The sequence below is a fragment of the Phytophthora parasitica genome, assembly GCF_000247585.1.
Source record: "Phytophthora parasitica INRA-310 unplaced genomic scaffold supercont2.26, whole genome shotgun sequence".
NCBI lineage: Eukaryota > Oomycota > Peronosporomycetes > Peronosporales > Peronosporaceae > Phytophthora > Phytophthora nicotianae.
The window spans coordinates 352,565-369,439 of record NW_008649012.1 but is presented as its reverse complement, the minus strand read 5'-3'; the positions used below and the strand labels follow the sequence as shown (position 1 = coordinate 369,439).

At 50.7% G+C, this 16,875-nt stretch overlaps 6 protein-coding genes across 6 annotated transcripts; 5 read left to right on the top strand and 1 right to left on the bottom strand.

Moving 5' to 3' along the window:
* Positions 1 to 3,528: 3,528 nt before the first annotated feature.
* Positions 3,529 to 4,658, top strand: PPTG_11112 (hypothetical protein; the record flags this gene model as incomplete). The annotated part of the gene is made up of 4 exons (XM_008907370.1): positions 3,529 to 3,538; positions 3,602 to 3,854; positions 3,904 to 4,505; positions 4,564 to 4,658. 4 exons carry the CDS (start codon positions 3,529 to 3,531, stop codon positions 4,656 to 4,658), a joined length of 960 nt encoding a protein of 319 aa, XP_008905618.1.
* Positions 4,659 to 5,695: 1,037 nt separating this feature from the next.
* Positions 5,696 to 6,040, top strand: PPTG_11111 (hypothetical protein; the record flags this gene model as incomplete). The annotated part of the gene is made up of 1 exon (XM_008907369.1): positions 5,696 to 6,040. The coding sequence occupies one exon, from the start codon at positions 5,696 to 5,698 to the stop codon at positions 6,038 to 6,040; it is 345 nt and encodes a 114-aa protein (XP_008905617.1).
* Positions 6,041 to 6,379: 339 nt separating this feature from the next.
* On the bottom strand, positions 6,380 to 6,583 carry PPTG_11110 (hypothetical protein; the record flags this gene model as incomplete). Its single annotated transcript, XM_008907368.1, has 1 exon — positions 6,380 to 6,583. The coding sequence occupies one exon, from the start codon at positions 6,581 to 6,583 to the stop codon at positions 6,380 to 6,382; it is 204 nt and encodes a 67-aa protein (XP_008905616.1).
* A 3,589-nt stretch (positions 6,584 to 10,172) lies between these two features.
* PPTG_22917 (hypothetical protein) lies at positions 10,173 to 10,394 on the top strand (the record flags this gene model as incomplete). The annotated part of the gene is made up of 1 exon (XM_008907367.1): positions 10,173 to 10,394. The coding sequence occupies one exon, from the start codon at positions 10,173 to 10,175 to the stop codon at positions 10,392 to 10,394; it is 222 nt and encodes a 73-aa protein (XP_008905615.1).
* A 1,759-nt stretch (positions 10,395 to 12,153) lies between these two features.
* PPTG_11109 (hypothetical protein) lies at positions 12,154 to 12,625 on the top strand (the record flags this gene model as incomplete). Its single annotated transcript, XM_008907366.1, has 1 exon — positions 12,154 to 12,625. Exon 1 carries the CDS (start codon positions 12,206 to 12,208, stop codon positions 12,623 to 12,625), a length of 420 nt encoding a protein of 139 aa, XP_008905614.1. The 5' UTR covers positions 12,154 to 12,205.
* Positions 12,626 to 16,374: 3,749 nt separating this feature from the next.
* PPTG_22916 (hypothetical protein) lies at positions 16,375 to 16,819 on the top strand (the record flags this gene model as incomplete). The annotated part of the gene is made up of 2 exons (XM_008907365.1): positions 16,375 to 16,751; positions 16,804 to 16,819. 2 exons carry the CDS (start codon positions 16,375 to 16,377, stop codon positions 16,817 to 16,819), a joined length of 393 nt encoding a protein of 130 aa, XP_008905613.1.
* Between the last annotated feature and the right edge of the window lie 56 nt (positions 16,820 to 16,875).

Genomic DNA, 16,875 nt, shown 5'->3' with positions numbered 1-16,875 from the left:
GGCATTGATGTGTATTCCAGATATATGAAGAATGTGAAATCGAGACACGTAGTGCCCAAAACCGGAGTAACAGCGGTCACTTGACGTCTAACTTCAACGTTACAATATGAATAACCACATTGACAAACTCGTTCTTCTTTAATGTTATCTTTTTCCTTGGCGTGTTACTATCTCTGTAAGTTCCGGTATTTGGTTTATAGACATCAGATAAGGTTCAAGCGAAGCTGTTACAAATTGGTTTTAGTCTTTGTCCTTAACTTGGGCGATATTGGGCAGTAAAAAAAATGTAATTAGTCTGGTCCAGAATAATTGCGTAAGTGCTCCTTTTTTATCCCAAATTGGTTTATATTGTTAATGGTACCGGCTCCTAAAGATGTCTGGACTCCAGAACGCAATGCCAGACTCTGCAGTGCTCCGTATTATTTTTGAGCATATGCAGCCGTTCCCCGTATTATGGCAGTTGGTTGCGACTGCGTTAGGCATAATCCATTCTATTGTGGCAATCGCAAGTGGTATGGATGCCTTGTGTGACGCCACGACGGCTAGTGTAGTGTCCTACGCTATTCTACATCGTATGATGGATATTTATCAGCACTGCTCACAAGACTAGATGTATTTATAACAAGACCCGCAAAACCGTCTGATCGGTTCAAAATATCTTTACCTTTTGTAACCATTATAGTCTAGACAAGGTTTGCTAGAGAACGCGTAAGTAATCCACAGACATAGAAACAAATACGCGGTGACCATGATTTATTCACAGTACATTAAACAAGTCCACACGACGGAACAACTTTAGATTCTTAAGCCAATAAGACATCACTATTTGTACACGTGCTGGAGATAAAGTTTTAACCAATCGACCACAAGTGAGAGTTTGTACTCTGGTCAATAACAACACATTATTGCCCTTCATATACCGATCGGCTACGCCTTAGCTAATTGCAAGTGAAAGGGGGGGGGGGGGGCTCGTGCACAATACATTACAACCCGCCCTCACGACATCACGCCAAAATGCTGCTGGGTTGACTGCCGTATACTAGTGAAGCCTGCTTGCATATTCGTTCAGTGAGCTTGGCCTCGAAGGGTTCTGGAGAGTCGTAGGACAAGATACACAGCCGGCAGTCACCTGATTAGGTGTCAAATTTGTGACCTGAACCTGGACTTCCCCCAAATGCGCTGCAGAATTCCGGCATGCTATTTGGCAACCTGCGGTGAGTACATGGACCTGAAGTGCAAAAAACTCAAAGTGCTGACGTTTCAGGAGACCCAGAAGAGTGACATAAACAACAGTGGGTCGCACTACACTGACGCTGCGTCTCCGAAATAACCGAGGTTGACATTGTGCATGACGAGGCTGGCTGTGCAGCTTAATGAACAGCATACAAAACCGAACGCATTTATCATGACATTATTGACACGTTTGATCCAGAACCGGAAGCTAGACCTACATTATCTCAAGTCCAGGGCTTTCTTTCACAACACAAGTGAGCCAATCTGCAGGAACGGACTTCGTCGAGGATTGGGAGTGTCTAGCGGAGCAACGCAGATATGAGTGACAACGAGCCTTTCTTATTTGGATTTTGACGTGGAAGCGAACGGTGCACCTGGGCTTGGGGCTGGTTCTGACAGTAACCCTCTCGTAGTTGGCATGTCTACACCGTTTATGATGAAAACGCTCGCTTTCGTCGAAGAACTTGTCCTGCACATCGACGTCACGCATAAGCTGAACCAGTCAGGATATCCAACCACGGTTGTAGGAATGTCTAATAATTAAATAAGCTTTCGCCCTGTTGCGCTGTTTGTAATGTTTTAAATAACTGGTCCGGTTATGAGTGTTGCGTTAACTGACTTGTTTGAGGCTTTCTCGAAACTGACGGGGAACTTACCGACTATCAGATATTGCATGGCAGGCGCAGACATAACTCAGTTTAACGCAGTGACATCAGCGGTGGCTTCGAAAACAAGGGATCCGAGCAAGAGGACCTACCTCATGTGCTATTTTCACGTTGTGAAAACGTTGGAGAACATGGATCAGAAATGGCTGGTGAACAACTATCGCTTCTCTCCCACCGTTTGTACGAGATGCCCTACGCTAGAAGCGAACTGGAATCTTAAAATATATATATAAATTCAAAAGATACTCTCAAGAAGTGGAAAGCTGTGCGCAAGCTTGTCAAATTTGGTGCCTACTTCAAGAAGAAGTAGAAGGACAACTGCGTTCAAAGTGGTCAGTGTATTCAACACCAACAGGTTTTGCTTCAACGACCAATCCAGTTGAGACGTTCAATTAAAACCATCAAGCAAGACTATACTTCCCACTCGCTAGTCAAGCTCGTTAACCTGATGAATAGATTGAATCTGATGTGTCACAATTGGTCTCAAGATGGTCGATTCAATAAGAGAAGGTATGTGCCGAACCGAGCGCTACTGTTCCACACAAAGAAGTTACAGGAAAACAACGGTGTCTGGATAGGGTGGCCGCGTCGGACCAGCATTAGCTTTCTCTTAGGCGGAGAAGAAACCTCTGGCATACTGTACGATTGCTAGCATACGGATGGCGAAGGGGACTTCCACGAAGGGGGGGGGGGGGTTGGAGGAAGCTGAGTCCTATTCTGACGCCCACATCTGGTTGGTCTAACACTGTCGCTAGATTAGATAACAATCAAAACACTTTAACCCAATGGCTCATAATTATAACTTGCAGTCTAGTGGAAAAACTGGCGCTTCTACCGCTGAATAAATGTCCCTCTCTACGCTTCTTTATGAATATTATATTCTTTTTTTCAAACCGTTCTTCGCTCCATTCACGATAGTCCATGTACGCGAAAGCGGAAAGTACTCGCACCCCAGGTTGAAACCTATCCTTTTGAGGATCCAATTGCTGCTCTTTGGGCATACCGTTGAGCACCGCCTGCATCTTCTGCGCTAATAATCCAATTGCCTGAGATCATTCCCTATTTATCTTTCTCCTTGGTGCCAGCCTTGTACCACCGCATCATAAATTAGGTTATTCAGGTAGACCACGTCTTCAGGTCGCTGTATTACTACGCTTGACTAAGGATCGCCTAACACTCGATTAACTGAATCGACTGTTCTTTTAACTTGAATATTGCTTACATTCTTGAATTCTCGATTACAAAAAAAATATGTTTTGAACGTGCGTTCAAAGTATTGTGAAATATAATCCACAGTGCGGCCATGGTTCTCTGCTCCCTGCTGGGTCCCATACTTCAAGAGGGTACACGTAAGCTTCGTGTCTTGGGAACACAAGCTTCGTGAAGTATGATACTAAATTGAATGTACAGTGATCAATAGGTCACAATCGTCATGAATAGTAGCCTGGGCTGTACATCCCATCAATCAGTCCCTTGCTCCCAAAGCCAACTCTCACTTCACCACAATCGTCCCCTGCGTGAGAGTCCACGGCACCAACTGTCGAGCTTCACTCATCTATCCCCGCTCCTCACGACCACTTCTCCGATTGCACCGTTGCCTAATCCGGTGTTTTTCTGTGGCCACGTCGTAATGTCTTCTGGTGCGGCTGGTTCCAGAGGTAGTTAATCATACTCTCCTCACCGCTAACTCACGTTTCCCGTAGGTGGCAGCTCTTTCGCCGATCTCACGTCTTCTCCTCGCCCCTCTTCCCAGGCTACTACGCGCGGTGGCCCTGCCGCAGTGTCGACCATCGATCTGGCCGATTATTCGCTGGATCTCACCGCTGTACGCGCTTTACTGAGCGCATTGCAGCATGTCATTGATCAGACCGAGGCACTGCATGAGCTTCGTCAGGATCAAGAAGTTCTCCGCCGCGAGTTTCTCGGCCACACGACGTCGCCCAGAAGACTTGGATCGTTAGCTCGCTGACGCGACCAATGCTGCTTCGCCGTACGTGCGCTTCAGTCAGCACAAGTACGACGTAGTTCGTCCCCAGCTGGGCTTCACTCAGCAGGAGCTTACCGACTGTCTGAACTCGCTACAGGAGCATCTGGACAACTCCCGCGAGCTTGAGGCTTGTCGTCTTCGATATCACGACCTGCAGCTCCGCGACGACGAAGCGGTTTCCGAATTCCAAGACCGGATTTCCACTCTGGATGCACAGTTCGCCGCTGCCTCTTCTTTCGGGGTGATTATCCCACCCGATACAGTTCACCACATAGCCGATCTGGAGCCCCAACTTGCGCGGTCCCACTCCGACTTGCAGGTTGCACGTGATCGCCAGGCCTCTCTAGCCTCGGAACTCCGTAAATCGGCCACTTCTCACAAGGCTACCCAGGCGGAGGTAGACCGCCTCGAGGCTGCGGTTGAGCGCAAGACCCGTCGCTTCCGTGCTTTGAGCGAGGGCTATGAGCGCCGCTTGAAGGTGACCGACAACACGATCGCTACCCACTCTGCCGAGCTCGCTCGTTTACAGGGCCGGCTTTCGACTCTGGATCAATATCTCCAGCGCGTTCGCGCGGCGATATCTCAGCGTGACCAAGCCAGTGCAGACCGCAGCGTCACCCGTGAGTACCGTCCAAATGCCCCTGTCGGAGTCATACTAACTCGTGTCCTGGCCCACAGAGGATCGTGTTTCAGCGGCTCGGAACACCATCGCCCGACTGGAGAGGCGGATTAATCAGGTAGAGAAATCCCAGAAGTCGCGCCAAGACCTCTAGACCGTGCTCGCGATCCTACGACAAGAGGGAGACCATCTGGTGGTTGAAAAGAATGAATTACTCGGCCAGCTTGGCAAAGAGTCTCGGGGAGATTACTGATCTTCGGTCCGAACGGGATCAAGCGCAAGAGAGCCTGTCGACCATCGCACCGCTACTCCCTTCGGCTCCGAGTCGTAAGCGTGCCCGTTCTAAGTCCAGTTCCCCGGTCCACTCTACGCGCTCCTCCAAAGACCGCCTGATCGACCTGAGGTTCTTTTCCTGCCAGTGCTTCGACCCAGGGTCCGACACTTAGATCCTCGATCGAGGTACTGTTTGCCGTAGCCGCTGGCCAGAGTGCTGGGGAACCGGTGGCATCTCCTTCTCCGGCTGTCCCTGACATTACTTCTCAAGTGACGCCTCCTCGATATACTCGCCGCTAAGCCAGTGTCGCTTCTGATTCCCCCGCTAGCCCTCCCGAGCGACCTGCTCGATCTATCCGATCGTCCACCAAAGATGGCGGCAGAGGCGCTCCATCACCTCCTGCGGCGTCTGGGTTGGTGCGCCTTCTGACGACGACGACAGTCCCTCCAGCAGATCCAGCTCTACCCGCGTTCTTGATTCGGATACCGCAGAGAGCGGCAGCGACTCGGCGGCTCCGGAGAGTTGCAATCGGGATCGGTTTGGACCGCCATCCGGCGCTCTTTCCAACGCTGAGCTAGCGGACTTGCCGCCCACCCAGGTTCCTCGAACGGATTGGATTCCCGTGTATCGTGATCGCCGCGGCTCCCACGGCCATGATGTTGTCTCCTGGTCTGCCCAGGACGTTTGCCAGACGAGCATCGTGGAGATGGACGTGGATCTACTGTTCCACCGTTTCGCCAATCCGATGGAGTGGTTAGTTTCTCTCCGCGACCCCACGCCTCCGCTTGGAGAGTGGCTAGTGGACGAGAGCAACGTACGCGACTTGATCGAATCTGCTCCATGGGAAGTTCTCGCTGCCCAGATCGATCCCCTAACGTTACGGGATCGAGGTTGGTTCCGACACATGATGCTGATCTATGCGGCTTACGAAGACGAGCGACCTTCGGGCATATTGGGACTCCACTCACACCTTCCAGGTAAGCATCACCAAGTGTCGCGCCAGTCGATATTTGGAGGCGTTCTACACTGATCGCAAGCAGCGTCGATCCAGAGCCGGTGCCCGGTGTAAGTCGTTCCTTCAACAGGTGCTGATCTGCATGCTCCAGGGCTACTGCGACCTCGACCTGTTGCTGGATCCATTCTTTCTACACTTCCCCCGTCAAGGCGAGGCGGGTGCTTGGTATCCTGGGATTGAGGACGGGGCCGATCCTGAAGATCTACTGAAGGCGTCGATCATCACGGACAACACCGATCTGGCTTAATCACTATCGTGACGTATCAGCTGACCACCCGGCTCTTGAGATTGCTCGCCTGTCTGGCAAGTTCATGCCTTTCTATTGCTGATCGAGTCATGCCCTTGTATGTCGGGCAGCAGTCCCCGTAAGTTTCAGCATTCGTCGAGAAGATCTAATCCGATCTAATCCATTCGTGTCTCTTCCTTTCTTCCAGAATCTTCGAGAGCGTATTGCCTAGGTTTTCCGGCCTATTCATGCCCACAACACTCCACATGTACCACTTCCTCCCGAACCTGCAGCCTTCCTGCAAGTTCTTATTCCGCTCGCTGCTCTGCAATGAGCTGCCCACCGCAGATGTTCCACCACTCACTCCTCATACGACTGCATCGCCTCGAAGCGGTTGCGATCTGTCCGTCCCCGCTCGAAGTCTCTTAGCAACGCTCCACAGTTGGGGTCGGTCTCGTCGACCAACGACGGCTCGGTGTAGCCTTTCCAGAAGACCCGGTACTCGCGTCGAGTGCGACCGTATCGGGTTTTCTTGCTCGAGCTCACATACGCAATTCGCTCCATCTCGCGCTCTCAGCTGTGGCTGGAAACCGCCGGCACGGAGTACCGAGTGTTCCCGATCGTTCATGTGTCGAAGCTAAAACTGGTGAAGAGTTACCCAGATCACCTGACATCTACGCTGACGAAACGCGAAGCAGATCGCGTAGACTTCGGTGAAAGCTTGCTGCCCTAACGTGCAGCGTGTCTGTCGACCATCTCCGCAACTCTGAATGGCCCGTGCCACATATGCGCGAGCTTGCGAGCGTAGCCTTCCTTAACTCGATCTAGGTATAGCCATATAATCTCCTGTCTTTATGTCATGCGATCTCACATCTTCGTTGTGCTGATCTGCTCCCCCTTCGATCGCGTCGCGCAGCGCCTCGTTGACTAGCTGTGTGCCTGCTGGTACTGTCGCTGGACGTTATATCTCCACCAACATGGCTCCACGTCCCGGCGCCGAGTGCTCCCAAGAGGCAGTGTCGCTTCTAACGTAGATCGAGCGTCCCATCCATGGCCAAATAGAACGGCGTTTCATCTCGAACACGATCGTACGCCGTGTTGAGGGCGAACGTCAGACGCTCCGCGTACTCGTCCCAGCCTTTCTGGTTTATATCTGCGACATACATCTTCAAGGCTCTGGTCAGAGTCTGCACCATCTGTTCTGCCGTACCGTTGGCTTGTGGGCGGTACGCCATAGTGGCACGCTGTCTCTGCCCCACTATACGGTTGAAGGCGCGAAAAAAAATCAGACATGAATCCTGGCTCCCGATCGTGCCGGATGGCTTCGCTTGCTCCGAATCTGCGGAAAACGCACTCCGCGTATCTCTCCGCGATCGTCTGTGCGGTTCGTACGCGCAGGCCTTGGCTATTACGTAACCTGAGAATAGATCGACCCAGATGAGCAGCTCGGTGTTGCCTTTGTACGACTTCGGCAGAGAATGGATGCGGTCCATCGCGATACACTGGGAGGGGTATGTCGCTTGTATGTTACCCGGCGACTCTCCTCGTAGTGTTGGACGCCCCTTCCCGGTTTCACAATCCGCGCATTGTCCCACGTATCGTTGCACACTCTCGAACAGACCTCGCCAGTGGAAGTGTGCCCTAATCCGCTGGTACTTTTTTTCGACCCCTCGATGTCCTCCCTCCAGACTCGTATGATAGTGGTGGAGTACATCGTGCTGCAGATCTTCCGGTACCACCAGCTTTGCCAGCCGGTCGCGGTCTCCGTCGTCTCTTCCCGTGTGTGGGCAGTAAAACAGTAGCTCACCTTCGTCCACGTCGTAGTTGCCCGCGACCTTGCCACAAGCCCGCCTCACCAGCATCCAGCTCCTCCAAGTCGCCTGCCAGGTACGCCTTGAGGTTTACGATCCACTTCTCTTCGTCCTGCGCTCCTAGATTTCGGTCCGTCCTGATGCGTTGTACCACATCCAGCTGCAGCACTTCTGGCACGTTCTTCAAACGTGCTCGCGATCGGGTCGTCGCAGCCATCCGGGCGACAGGCCCATCGTCCTTCGGGAGCAGAAGTTCCTGAAGCCGGTTAAGGACAGTCAGACCGTCACGATCTGCTTCCGAGGTAACCAATATGTCTTCTTGTTGGTGCAATGCTGTGCTGGCCAACCGATCCGCGCTCTGATTCCAATCGCGTTTGACATTTAGGAACTCGTGAACCGGCCACATTTTCAGCCGATCTGATGTCCGTCGGCGAAAAGGGGTCAGGCCTGGTGCCTTGCACTCGATCTCGCCTCGCATCTGCCGGATCACCAAGTTGGAGTCTCCGCAGATAATCAGGCGTCCCCGGTCCAAGCTGGACAGTAGATTGAAGCCCAACAACAAGCCTTAGTACTCCCACTCGTTCACAGTTAGGTCGAGCACGTACTTCGATTCTGTTGCGACGACGATCCACTCGGGTAACTTCCAGACAGTGACGCTACACACTCCACCGCCTCGCTTGACTCGTGCTGATCCATCAAAACTCACGACGAACCGTTCTTCGCTTTGTTCAACCGTAGGTAGCACCACAGGAATCAGCTGGCGCGGCTGCTTCCTCGGCGCGATAGACGACAAGATCGAATCAACATTCTCTCGGGGTGTGATGTTCGCCGCAATCGTACCCAGGATCTCATCTTCGCCGCGTATACACTTGACGATCTCGAGCATCCAGGGGTATAGCAGCGCCGCCCAGTTGCCTAGTCTGCCTTGGAGTCCTGTAGATCGCATCAGTCATGCTAGAGTGGAGTGCCGCGTTAAAACCTTGATCGGCCTCGTGACCAGCGTGGAGTAGCACACGTCCAGAACTCGGAGAAGAGCCAAGATTTCTTTCTCGACCATACCATAATTGAGCTCGTTGGGCTTCAGCGTACGACTGGTGAATGCTACCAACATATACGTGCCATCGTGCACCTGTACTATGGCTGCGGAGATCGCCCAATCGCTCGCGTATACCACGACAACAGATACCCGATCTGGATCGAAATACCGCAACACAGGCGCAGTCTCAATCTTGTTCTTCAACATCCCAAACGCTGTCTGCGCACGATCCCACTTGTCCCTTTCGTCCGTCTGCGCAATCTGTCCTCCTTCGTCGGCTTGGACTTCGTCCCCAGTCTTTTGGCCAGGGTTTCGGTTCATCTCGTGGCAGTCGACTTCTCGCAGCTCTTAAGGCATATATTGCGAGTCCTCAATGAACCTACTCTAGAAGTTGAGGCTTCCGAGGAAGAACTGCATCGATCGCAACGTTCCTGGGAACGGCAGAGTCGTCAGTGTCTCCAAGTTCTTCGGGTGAGCTTCGAGGCCGTCCGCCGAAACGCGATGCCCTAGGTAATCTACCTTGCGGCATCCCCAGGAGCTTTTCGCCACGCTGATCGACAGGTTCCACCGGTCACACGCGTCCAAGAGCCGATCTACCTTGTCGCAGAGAGGGTCCCAGGACTCAGCAGCCACCAAGATGCCATCGATGTACGATCGGTGACCAAGCCGTGGGGAGATGCGTGGGTACTGGAAATATCACGCACCCAGTAAGTGGTTCAAGTAGGCCAAGACTGGAGGAAAGATCAACAACAAAAAAGCGAACTTGGTCTTGGACTCTGGCGCCGAACGGTCCATTCTGGACGCCATCTTTGCTCGTAAGGTAGGGTGCTACGTAGACGACAGTCAACAGCAAGAGTGTGCTGGTATTGGAGAAGGCGTATACGTGACGAAGGGACGTACCAAGATCAAGGTTACCCTAGTGGGATCGCTGGTGTAGTTCTTCGACGTTTGGGTCGGCGAGACATCAGGCCAGGATGTGATCCTCGGCATGGACTTTATGGTCTCGGCGGGAATTAGTCTGGACTTGGCCGACGGGTTTGCCGGGCGAGATTCGCATCCAGCTGCCAGGACGACGCCCGCTGTACGGGGAACACGTCAGCGCGGTCCGTCGTGAGGAGCTCGAAGTCATCGAAGCTGGCCAGATAATTGAGGTGCCATTGCGGTCTAAACAGTCGGAAAAGCTGTGGCTCACACGCGGGGAACACTCGATTCCCACTTTGGTCGAAGGACTGGATGGCGACGGTACCTGCAGGTAACCAACATCAGCGATCGAACGAGATGTTGGCCCGCCCACGATCAGGTGAAAATGTGGCTGTCAGGCGATCGGGTACCGAGGCGTCAAGGCTTTGTCACTGTCGGATCGTGTCGGTACACAGAGCGGCAGAACGGGGTGCTACAACCAACCACGGATGCGACGAGCGAAGAGGATGTTCTGGTCGGGGATCCGACAGGACCCATGGTCGATTACCCGCAGTACGACCCGCTTCTGAAACGCCCCGCAGCAGTCAGTAACCAGGTCGTGAAGTAGCTCGACGAGAAGGATGACGTGACCGCTGGCGAGGAGGTTACTAGGGCGCAAACAGTACGAATGCTGACCCGAGGAGACCAGATCGGGAAACGAACGGGGACAGGCAGCGAAGCGAGCGTTGACATTTCTCGCCGGAGCTTGGTGGGTCCAGCCGTGGAGATTCCTGAAGGCGACGAAACCGAATGCCCGGTGAAGACGAAGCCGATCGAGAGTGACCCAGAGCTGCCCGCTGCGAGTCAACCTTTGGAGGACGATCAAGTCTGCATCAGCGAAGGGGGCGAACCCTTTGCGGAAGATGTGGACAACCAGATGGCGGTTCTACCGGAGTTGACGACGACCACAGAAGACGTGAAGCTCGAGGATATCCGGATCGAGAACGACGGCAAGAGCAAGACGGAGGAAGTGGATCGCCTGAGGAAGATCATCTGGAGCCGACAGTACCTGTTGCTTGGGAAAGGCACTGCGCTAGACGTCGTCTGTGATATCGATACAGGGGACGCTAAGCCGGTAGCACAACGCGTACGGAGGGTGGCACCACAGTTCCGTGGCAAACTGTCCGACTTGATCAAGGGCCTACTGTCCGCTAAGATCATTAGGGTTTTCAGCTCTCCGTGGGCGTCGCCGATCGTGGTGATAATCAAGAAGAATGGCGTCGACATCAGCTACTGCATTGATTACCGCGTCGTGAACAACCTGACGCGCCTCATGGTGTACCCCATGCCGTTGATCAACGATCTGCTTGAAGACATGGATAAGGTGCTCTGGAGTTGTTCGCTGGATATTGCGAGCGGATTCTGGGTCGTAGAAATGACTGAAAGAGCTCGCCTGGTGTCGGCCTTCATCACGCCGTTTGGCCTGTTTGAATGGCTGCGCATGCTTTTTGGGCTGATGAATGCATCTCAGATTTATCAGCGACTCTTGAACAATGCGCTGTACGGTAATCTTCAGGCCCCAGAAGGCAGCGACCCATCCGGCGCGGTGGACATATTCCAGGCTGGTGAACCGGACACGGACGCTGATCGCCAAAGTTCACTTGATATTTGTATACATGATTAAGATTGCTTATTAGGAAGAACCCGAAAGGGTACCACAAATAACAGAGCAGAATATCCACTCAAGCACACGAGCGAGGTCCGGCTTCAAGGTAAGCGTCTGGATAAGCTTGTTTGGGTGTGTTATGCCTGTCGGTGGACTCGAAGCTTGTGAGCGAGAGTTCATCTGGCAAGTGTGTGTATTGGCCGATTATATAAATCGGAATACGGCGCACCGACTTGCCACGGTCGGTCGAAGTACGATATGAGAATGCACCCAGCAGTTCATAATAGCGTCCGACGTAACTCCATCCCAAGCCGATGACTTCCAACTCATCGCAGTGAAAATTGAAATCTTCTATCACTGCAATACAAAATCTCCATTCTGCGCCTTTCATTTGCTCCCGTAATGCAGCAACTTGCACAAACATGGCGTTTCTTGCAAGATGGCTAATTCCAGCCAAATTTAAATTAATTCAGTACACGTACTGTCTATTGCTGCCCATCTCTTTTTGTGTCTGACGCTAAGTGAGCGAGGGATATTAACGACTGCAGTTGCGGGAGGAATTACCTTGACTCAGTGAAAAGCACTGAGATGTCCCAAATCGATGTGCAACGCTAGTAGCACTGAGTCAGTGTTAGTACATTATTAGTAATAATTTTGAGAAACGAAAAATTCGTATGAATTGGACAAGTCATACATTACTACGTTCGTATACGGTACAGATAATGGATTTCACTTTCAAACACTAGGCACTTTTCCTTTTCCATTTTGCTTCAATGGCCCCTGTCCTCCGGAACCCGTCCAAGAAGAAGCTCGGCCGCCCCAAAGTGCGAAAGACAAAGAAGTGTTGGCGTTGTCACATTACCCTCAGTACACCCTACAAACTGATCCAACACTTGAAGAGAAAGACAGGGTGCGGCCCAAAAGCCGTTGCCCGTCAAGTTGAAAAACGGAGAGCGGCTAGCCGCTTGTCGACGAAGATCTACTCAATTAAAAAAGAGTTGGACAAGGTGGGGTGGGACGAGTATGATGAGTTCGAGGTAGACGACGAGGAAACTAAAAACAACGACGAGGACGAAACCATGGAAGGTGGAGAGCATGGACATCGTTATGTATGGGTAACGGATTCCGACAATCTCAGGCGCTCTAAGGATCTAGCTACGGTGGATTGGGAGGAAATTATCGACCTCCGCTAGACTCGGTCGCCTTGAATTAGTAATCTTATGATAGTAGTACGTATCTAATATCATAATATTATTATTCTTCATCAAAGCGCCTTTACTATACTGTGCAGGTATACTATTTTCCAAATAATGATCAGTCTTGGTTAGACAGAACTCGCTCGAACAGTCCAAATAACAGTCAGTAAATGGCTACAAACCTCTGATAAAATGACCAAACAACGTCATTCATGGCTCAAATATGCCATTTTACGCTAGAAATGTATTGCCTTCCAAAGAACCCACTTCGTTTGGGTTAATGATAACAAAAAACCCAAACAATTAATGTAATTCAAATGAAAAATATCTGGGGTTTTCCAGCGAAGACAACTGTAACTTGTCATTCTCTACATCGTAGCCTACTTATTCTCTGTAACATTTAAAATGTTGTAGCATAGACTGTGACATGCAAATATGTATTGGTAAGGTTTGTAATATGCATTGCTTAGGTTTGTTTCTGTCTCATGCCGCCTCTGACTAAACCTCAAGCCCCTCGCTAATCTCCATGTTTTGACTTTCTGCGCTTGTGCTTGGGTCTTGGACCTGGTTTAAACCCGCGTTTCCCCATTTCAGGAGGGTCAGATTGACGTACCGGGACTTTCAGCGATGTGTCTTCTTGTAGTGTGACGTCTGTTGGCCACGGTCGAAACGGAATCATGTACGTATCCCGGAAATGGTCAATCGAAAGCCGTTTGGAGTCGTAAAGAGTCTCTATCCGCTGGCCTTCAGTGACTGCTGCTGGTATGGCGTGTATACAGGGAAATTCATTATCCTGCCAGTTACCGCACGTACACTCGAAGTCTGGTAGATTGACCATACGCCATGGGTGAACCCAACCTGGTTGCTTAGAGGAACCGACGAAAAGCACGTTATAAGCACCTTCCATACACGGTGTAACTTTGCATTGTTCGCCAGAAATGGCCAGCTTCTTGCGCTCGGCTGACAACGTCGGGACGAGTTGAGAGCCAGGAGCCTTCATCATCCAGTTCGCAGCCATTTGTCGTCGGTTAGAAACAAGCTCACTTAATTTTCTGAAATAAATCCCAAAAGCCTCCAAGGGTTTAGCGCTTCGACATTCGTCACCAATCCAATTGTTCGACTGTTCTGCAAGGTCAGAGGTCGTTTCGTTGTATGTTGGAAGTTTGAAGTGTTCCTGGAAGGCGAATTTCACCCAGTGTTTTTTGTCAATTCCCCGAAGATACTCGACAGCTCCCGGTTTAGTGCTAGCGAGCTGCTTTTCGAACAACTTGTAGTCATTCTCGCAGTCACTACGAGCCATATCGTTAATTAGTCCACGTTCCTTCCCAGTTAAAGAAATCCCCTTTGAGTTGATGTTACTCTTAATGTGTCGAAGGCAAAATCTGTGACCGGCTTCAGGAAATACAGTTGGCACGGCAGACAAAAGTCCTTTTTGGCGGTCAGAGATAAGGGTAAAGCGGGCAATGTTCAGTGCTTGTTTCATAGCCTGAAGGAACCACAGCCAATTGTCGAAATTCTCCAATAAAACCATAGAGAACCCAAAGGGTAAGATATGATTGTCGTAGTCTTTCGCTGTAGCCACCAAAAAAAACCCGTAGTTGTTCATTTCTCCCTTAAGATGAGCACCATCAACACCATAGAGACGCCTTCCCATTGTAGCCATTCGGATCCCAATGTTCGGGAAAAAGCACGCCCGTTTGAACGTCCCATCAGCTTCTTTCTCGAACTTGAAAAGAGAACCTGGGTTTTTCTCGGTCATCAACTTGAGGTAGCTCTCCAGCTTTTGGTAGCTAGTCAAACGGCCCATCTCGTGTGTTGCCTCGATGGCTTGTTTAACGCGGGAAATAGCTGTAGGCCCCAACGTGAAGCCCTTTCCCTTTAGAAACTCGGCGATCGCTGTCCCCTTTACTCTGGCAAGTTTCCCTTCGTAAAGTGGAAGCATCTCGGTTTCAACCAATCTCGCAAGTTCTTCAACATTCTGTGTGGTATTTCTCTTGTCCTTAACAAGAAGAGGTACAGACCCCTCAGCAACGGGTCGACTGGAAAAACCAACGGGTTTCACGTGGTTATGGCAAAAATTTGCTCGAGTTGCCTTCCAGAATCCTTCCACCCCACTCACGTTAATGAAAAAGGGGCAAGATAGAGTTTCCTCTGATGCGTTCTTGTCGTAAAACTGCTGCCCGTTAAGCTTTTTGCAAACATATTTTGCGTTGCCAGATCCGTTCCCTTTAGCAGAAAAGCTCGCGACTTTCAGCTGGAATCCACATGTTTGGGAGAATTCCTTGCACAAATCTTGAATAGCCCTTTGCGAGGCATGGAATTCAGTGCCGATGTTGTCCCGCCGGTTGTACGCTACACCGTAATCGGCGGCCGTTGCGTCTGTTTGTTGAACTGGGACGTTGGAGTGAAGAATTCCCATCGATATGGCAGCAGTGACATCGGATGCTTCAAGGGTGAACGGAACACCTCCATAATCTGGGGGGTCCTTCAAACGGGTTTGAGCCATGCTTTAGTATAGATTGCGAGTTTTGGTGTGATAGTGAGTGTCAGAACGCCAAACAGGGGCTTGAGTGTGCGTCGGTTTCGAAACACCCACTAATTCTTATATATAGATTGTTGTAAGGATTGTTAATACTATTAGAAAAACTGATACTATTGCTCTTTTAATAATAAATTAGTATTACTATGCCTGCACTGACGCAGTCCAAATAATAACCATTTCCACCATCGATTTGGGACATCTCAGTGCTTTTCACTGAGTCAAGGTAATGACTGAGAGAGCCCGCCTGGTGTCGGCCTTCATCGCGCCGTTTGGCCTGTTTGAATGGCTGCGCATGCCCTTTGGGCTGATGAATGCATCTCAGATTTATCAGCGACTCTTGAACAATGCGCTGTACGGTAATCTTCAGACCCCAGAAGGCAGCGACCCATCCGGCGCGGTGGACATATTCCAGGCTGGTGAACCGGACACGGACGCTGATCGCCAAAGTTCACTTGATATTTGTATACATGATTAAGATTGCTTATTAGGAAGAACCCGAAAGGGTACCACAAATAACAGAGCAGAATATCCACTCAAGCACACGAGCGAGGTCCGGCTTCAAGGTAAGCGTCTGGATAAGCTTGTTTGGGTGTGTTATGCCTGTCGGTGGACTCGAAGCTTGTGAGCGAGAGTTCATCTGGCAAGTGTGTGTATTGGCCGATTATATAAATCGGAATACGGCGCACCGACTTGCCACGGTCGGTCGAGGTACGATATCAGAATGCACCCAGCAGTTCATAATAGCGTCCGACGTAACTCCGTCCCAAGCCGATGACTTCCAACTCATCGCAGTGAAAATTGAAATCTTCTATCACTGCAATACAAAATCTCCATTCTGCGCCTTTCATTTGCTCCCGTAATGCAGCAACTTGCACAAACATGGCGTTTCTTGCAAGATGGCTAATTCCAGCCAAATTTAAATTAATTCAGTACACGTACTGTCTATTGCTGCCCATCTCTTTTTGTGTCTGACGCTAAGTGAGCGAGGGATATTAACGACTGCAGTTGCGGATTTGGCGGGGAGATCTGTATTGACAATCCCTGACCACTGTACTGTACTTCGAAGTTTTGATTTTGAACGGGAGCTAAATGTTCGTAAACGACACCCAGTATGGTCGAACAAATTCACGAAACCGGGTTGAATCTCATTTCGAAATCAACTCACAGTCGCTGTTCGACTAACTCGCTATATACGAATTCAACAATGCGCCTTACCTGCGGTAAGGCGCATTGTTGCTTCCTTGTTCCCGTGGCTACGTTCGTCGTGATCAGCATTGACTTCAGTAGCGCGGACGATGCCGCCTTGGCCAATATTCTTGTTTCTGAGCCTGACCCAAAACGTCTCGACTCCGGGAAGAAGAACGGCCATATAAAGAGAAGTCATAACCAGATCAAAGAGGGAAACGAAGAGAGGATTGCTGCTGTGCTAGCTGCGCACGTGGCTGCTCGCAATGGCAGATTCAGAAGACAGGCTTCGGAAGCAATCGAGAAAGTTGTGGAGCGGGACCCTTTGACACGGAACGAGTTTATTGCGGCTCTAGTTGCGTCAGGCGTGGGGGCAGCCGCATTGGGTGGCATTTTGTACGCGGCACATTCGCAAATTAAAAAAAGCGTTTTTTTTTCGCATGAGTAGGAAAGGAGCTGCGTGAATGGACGTAAAAATCTAGTGTAAGAATGAATAAATCTTGTGCAACTCTTGGACAAA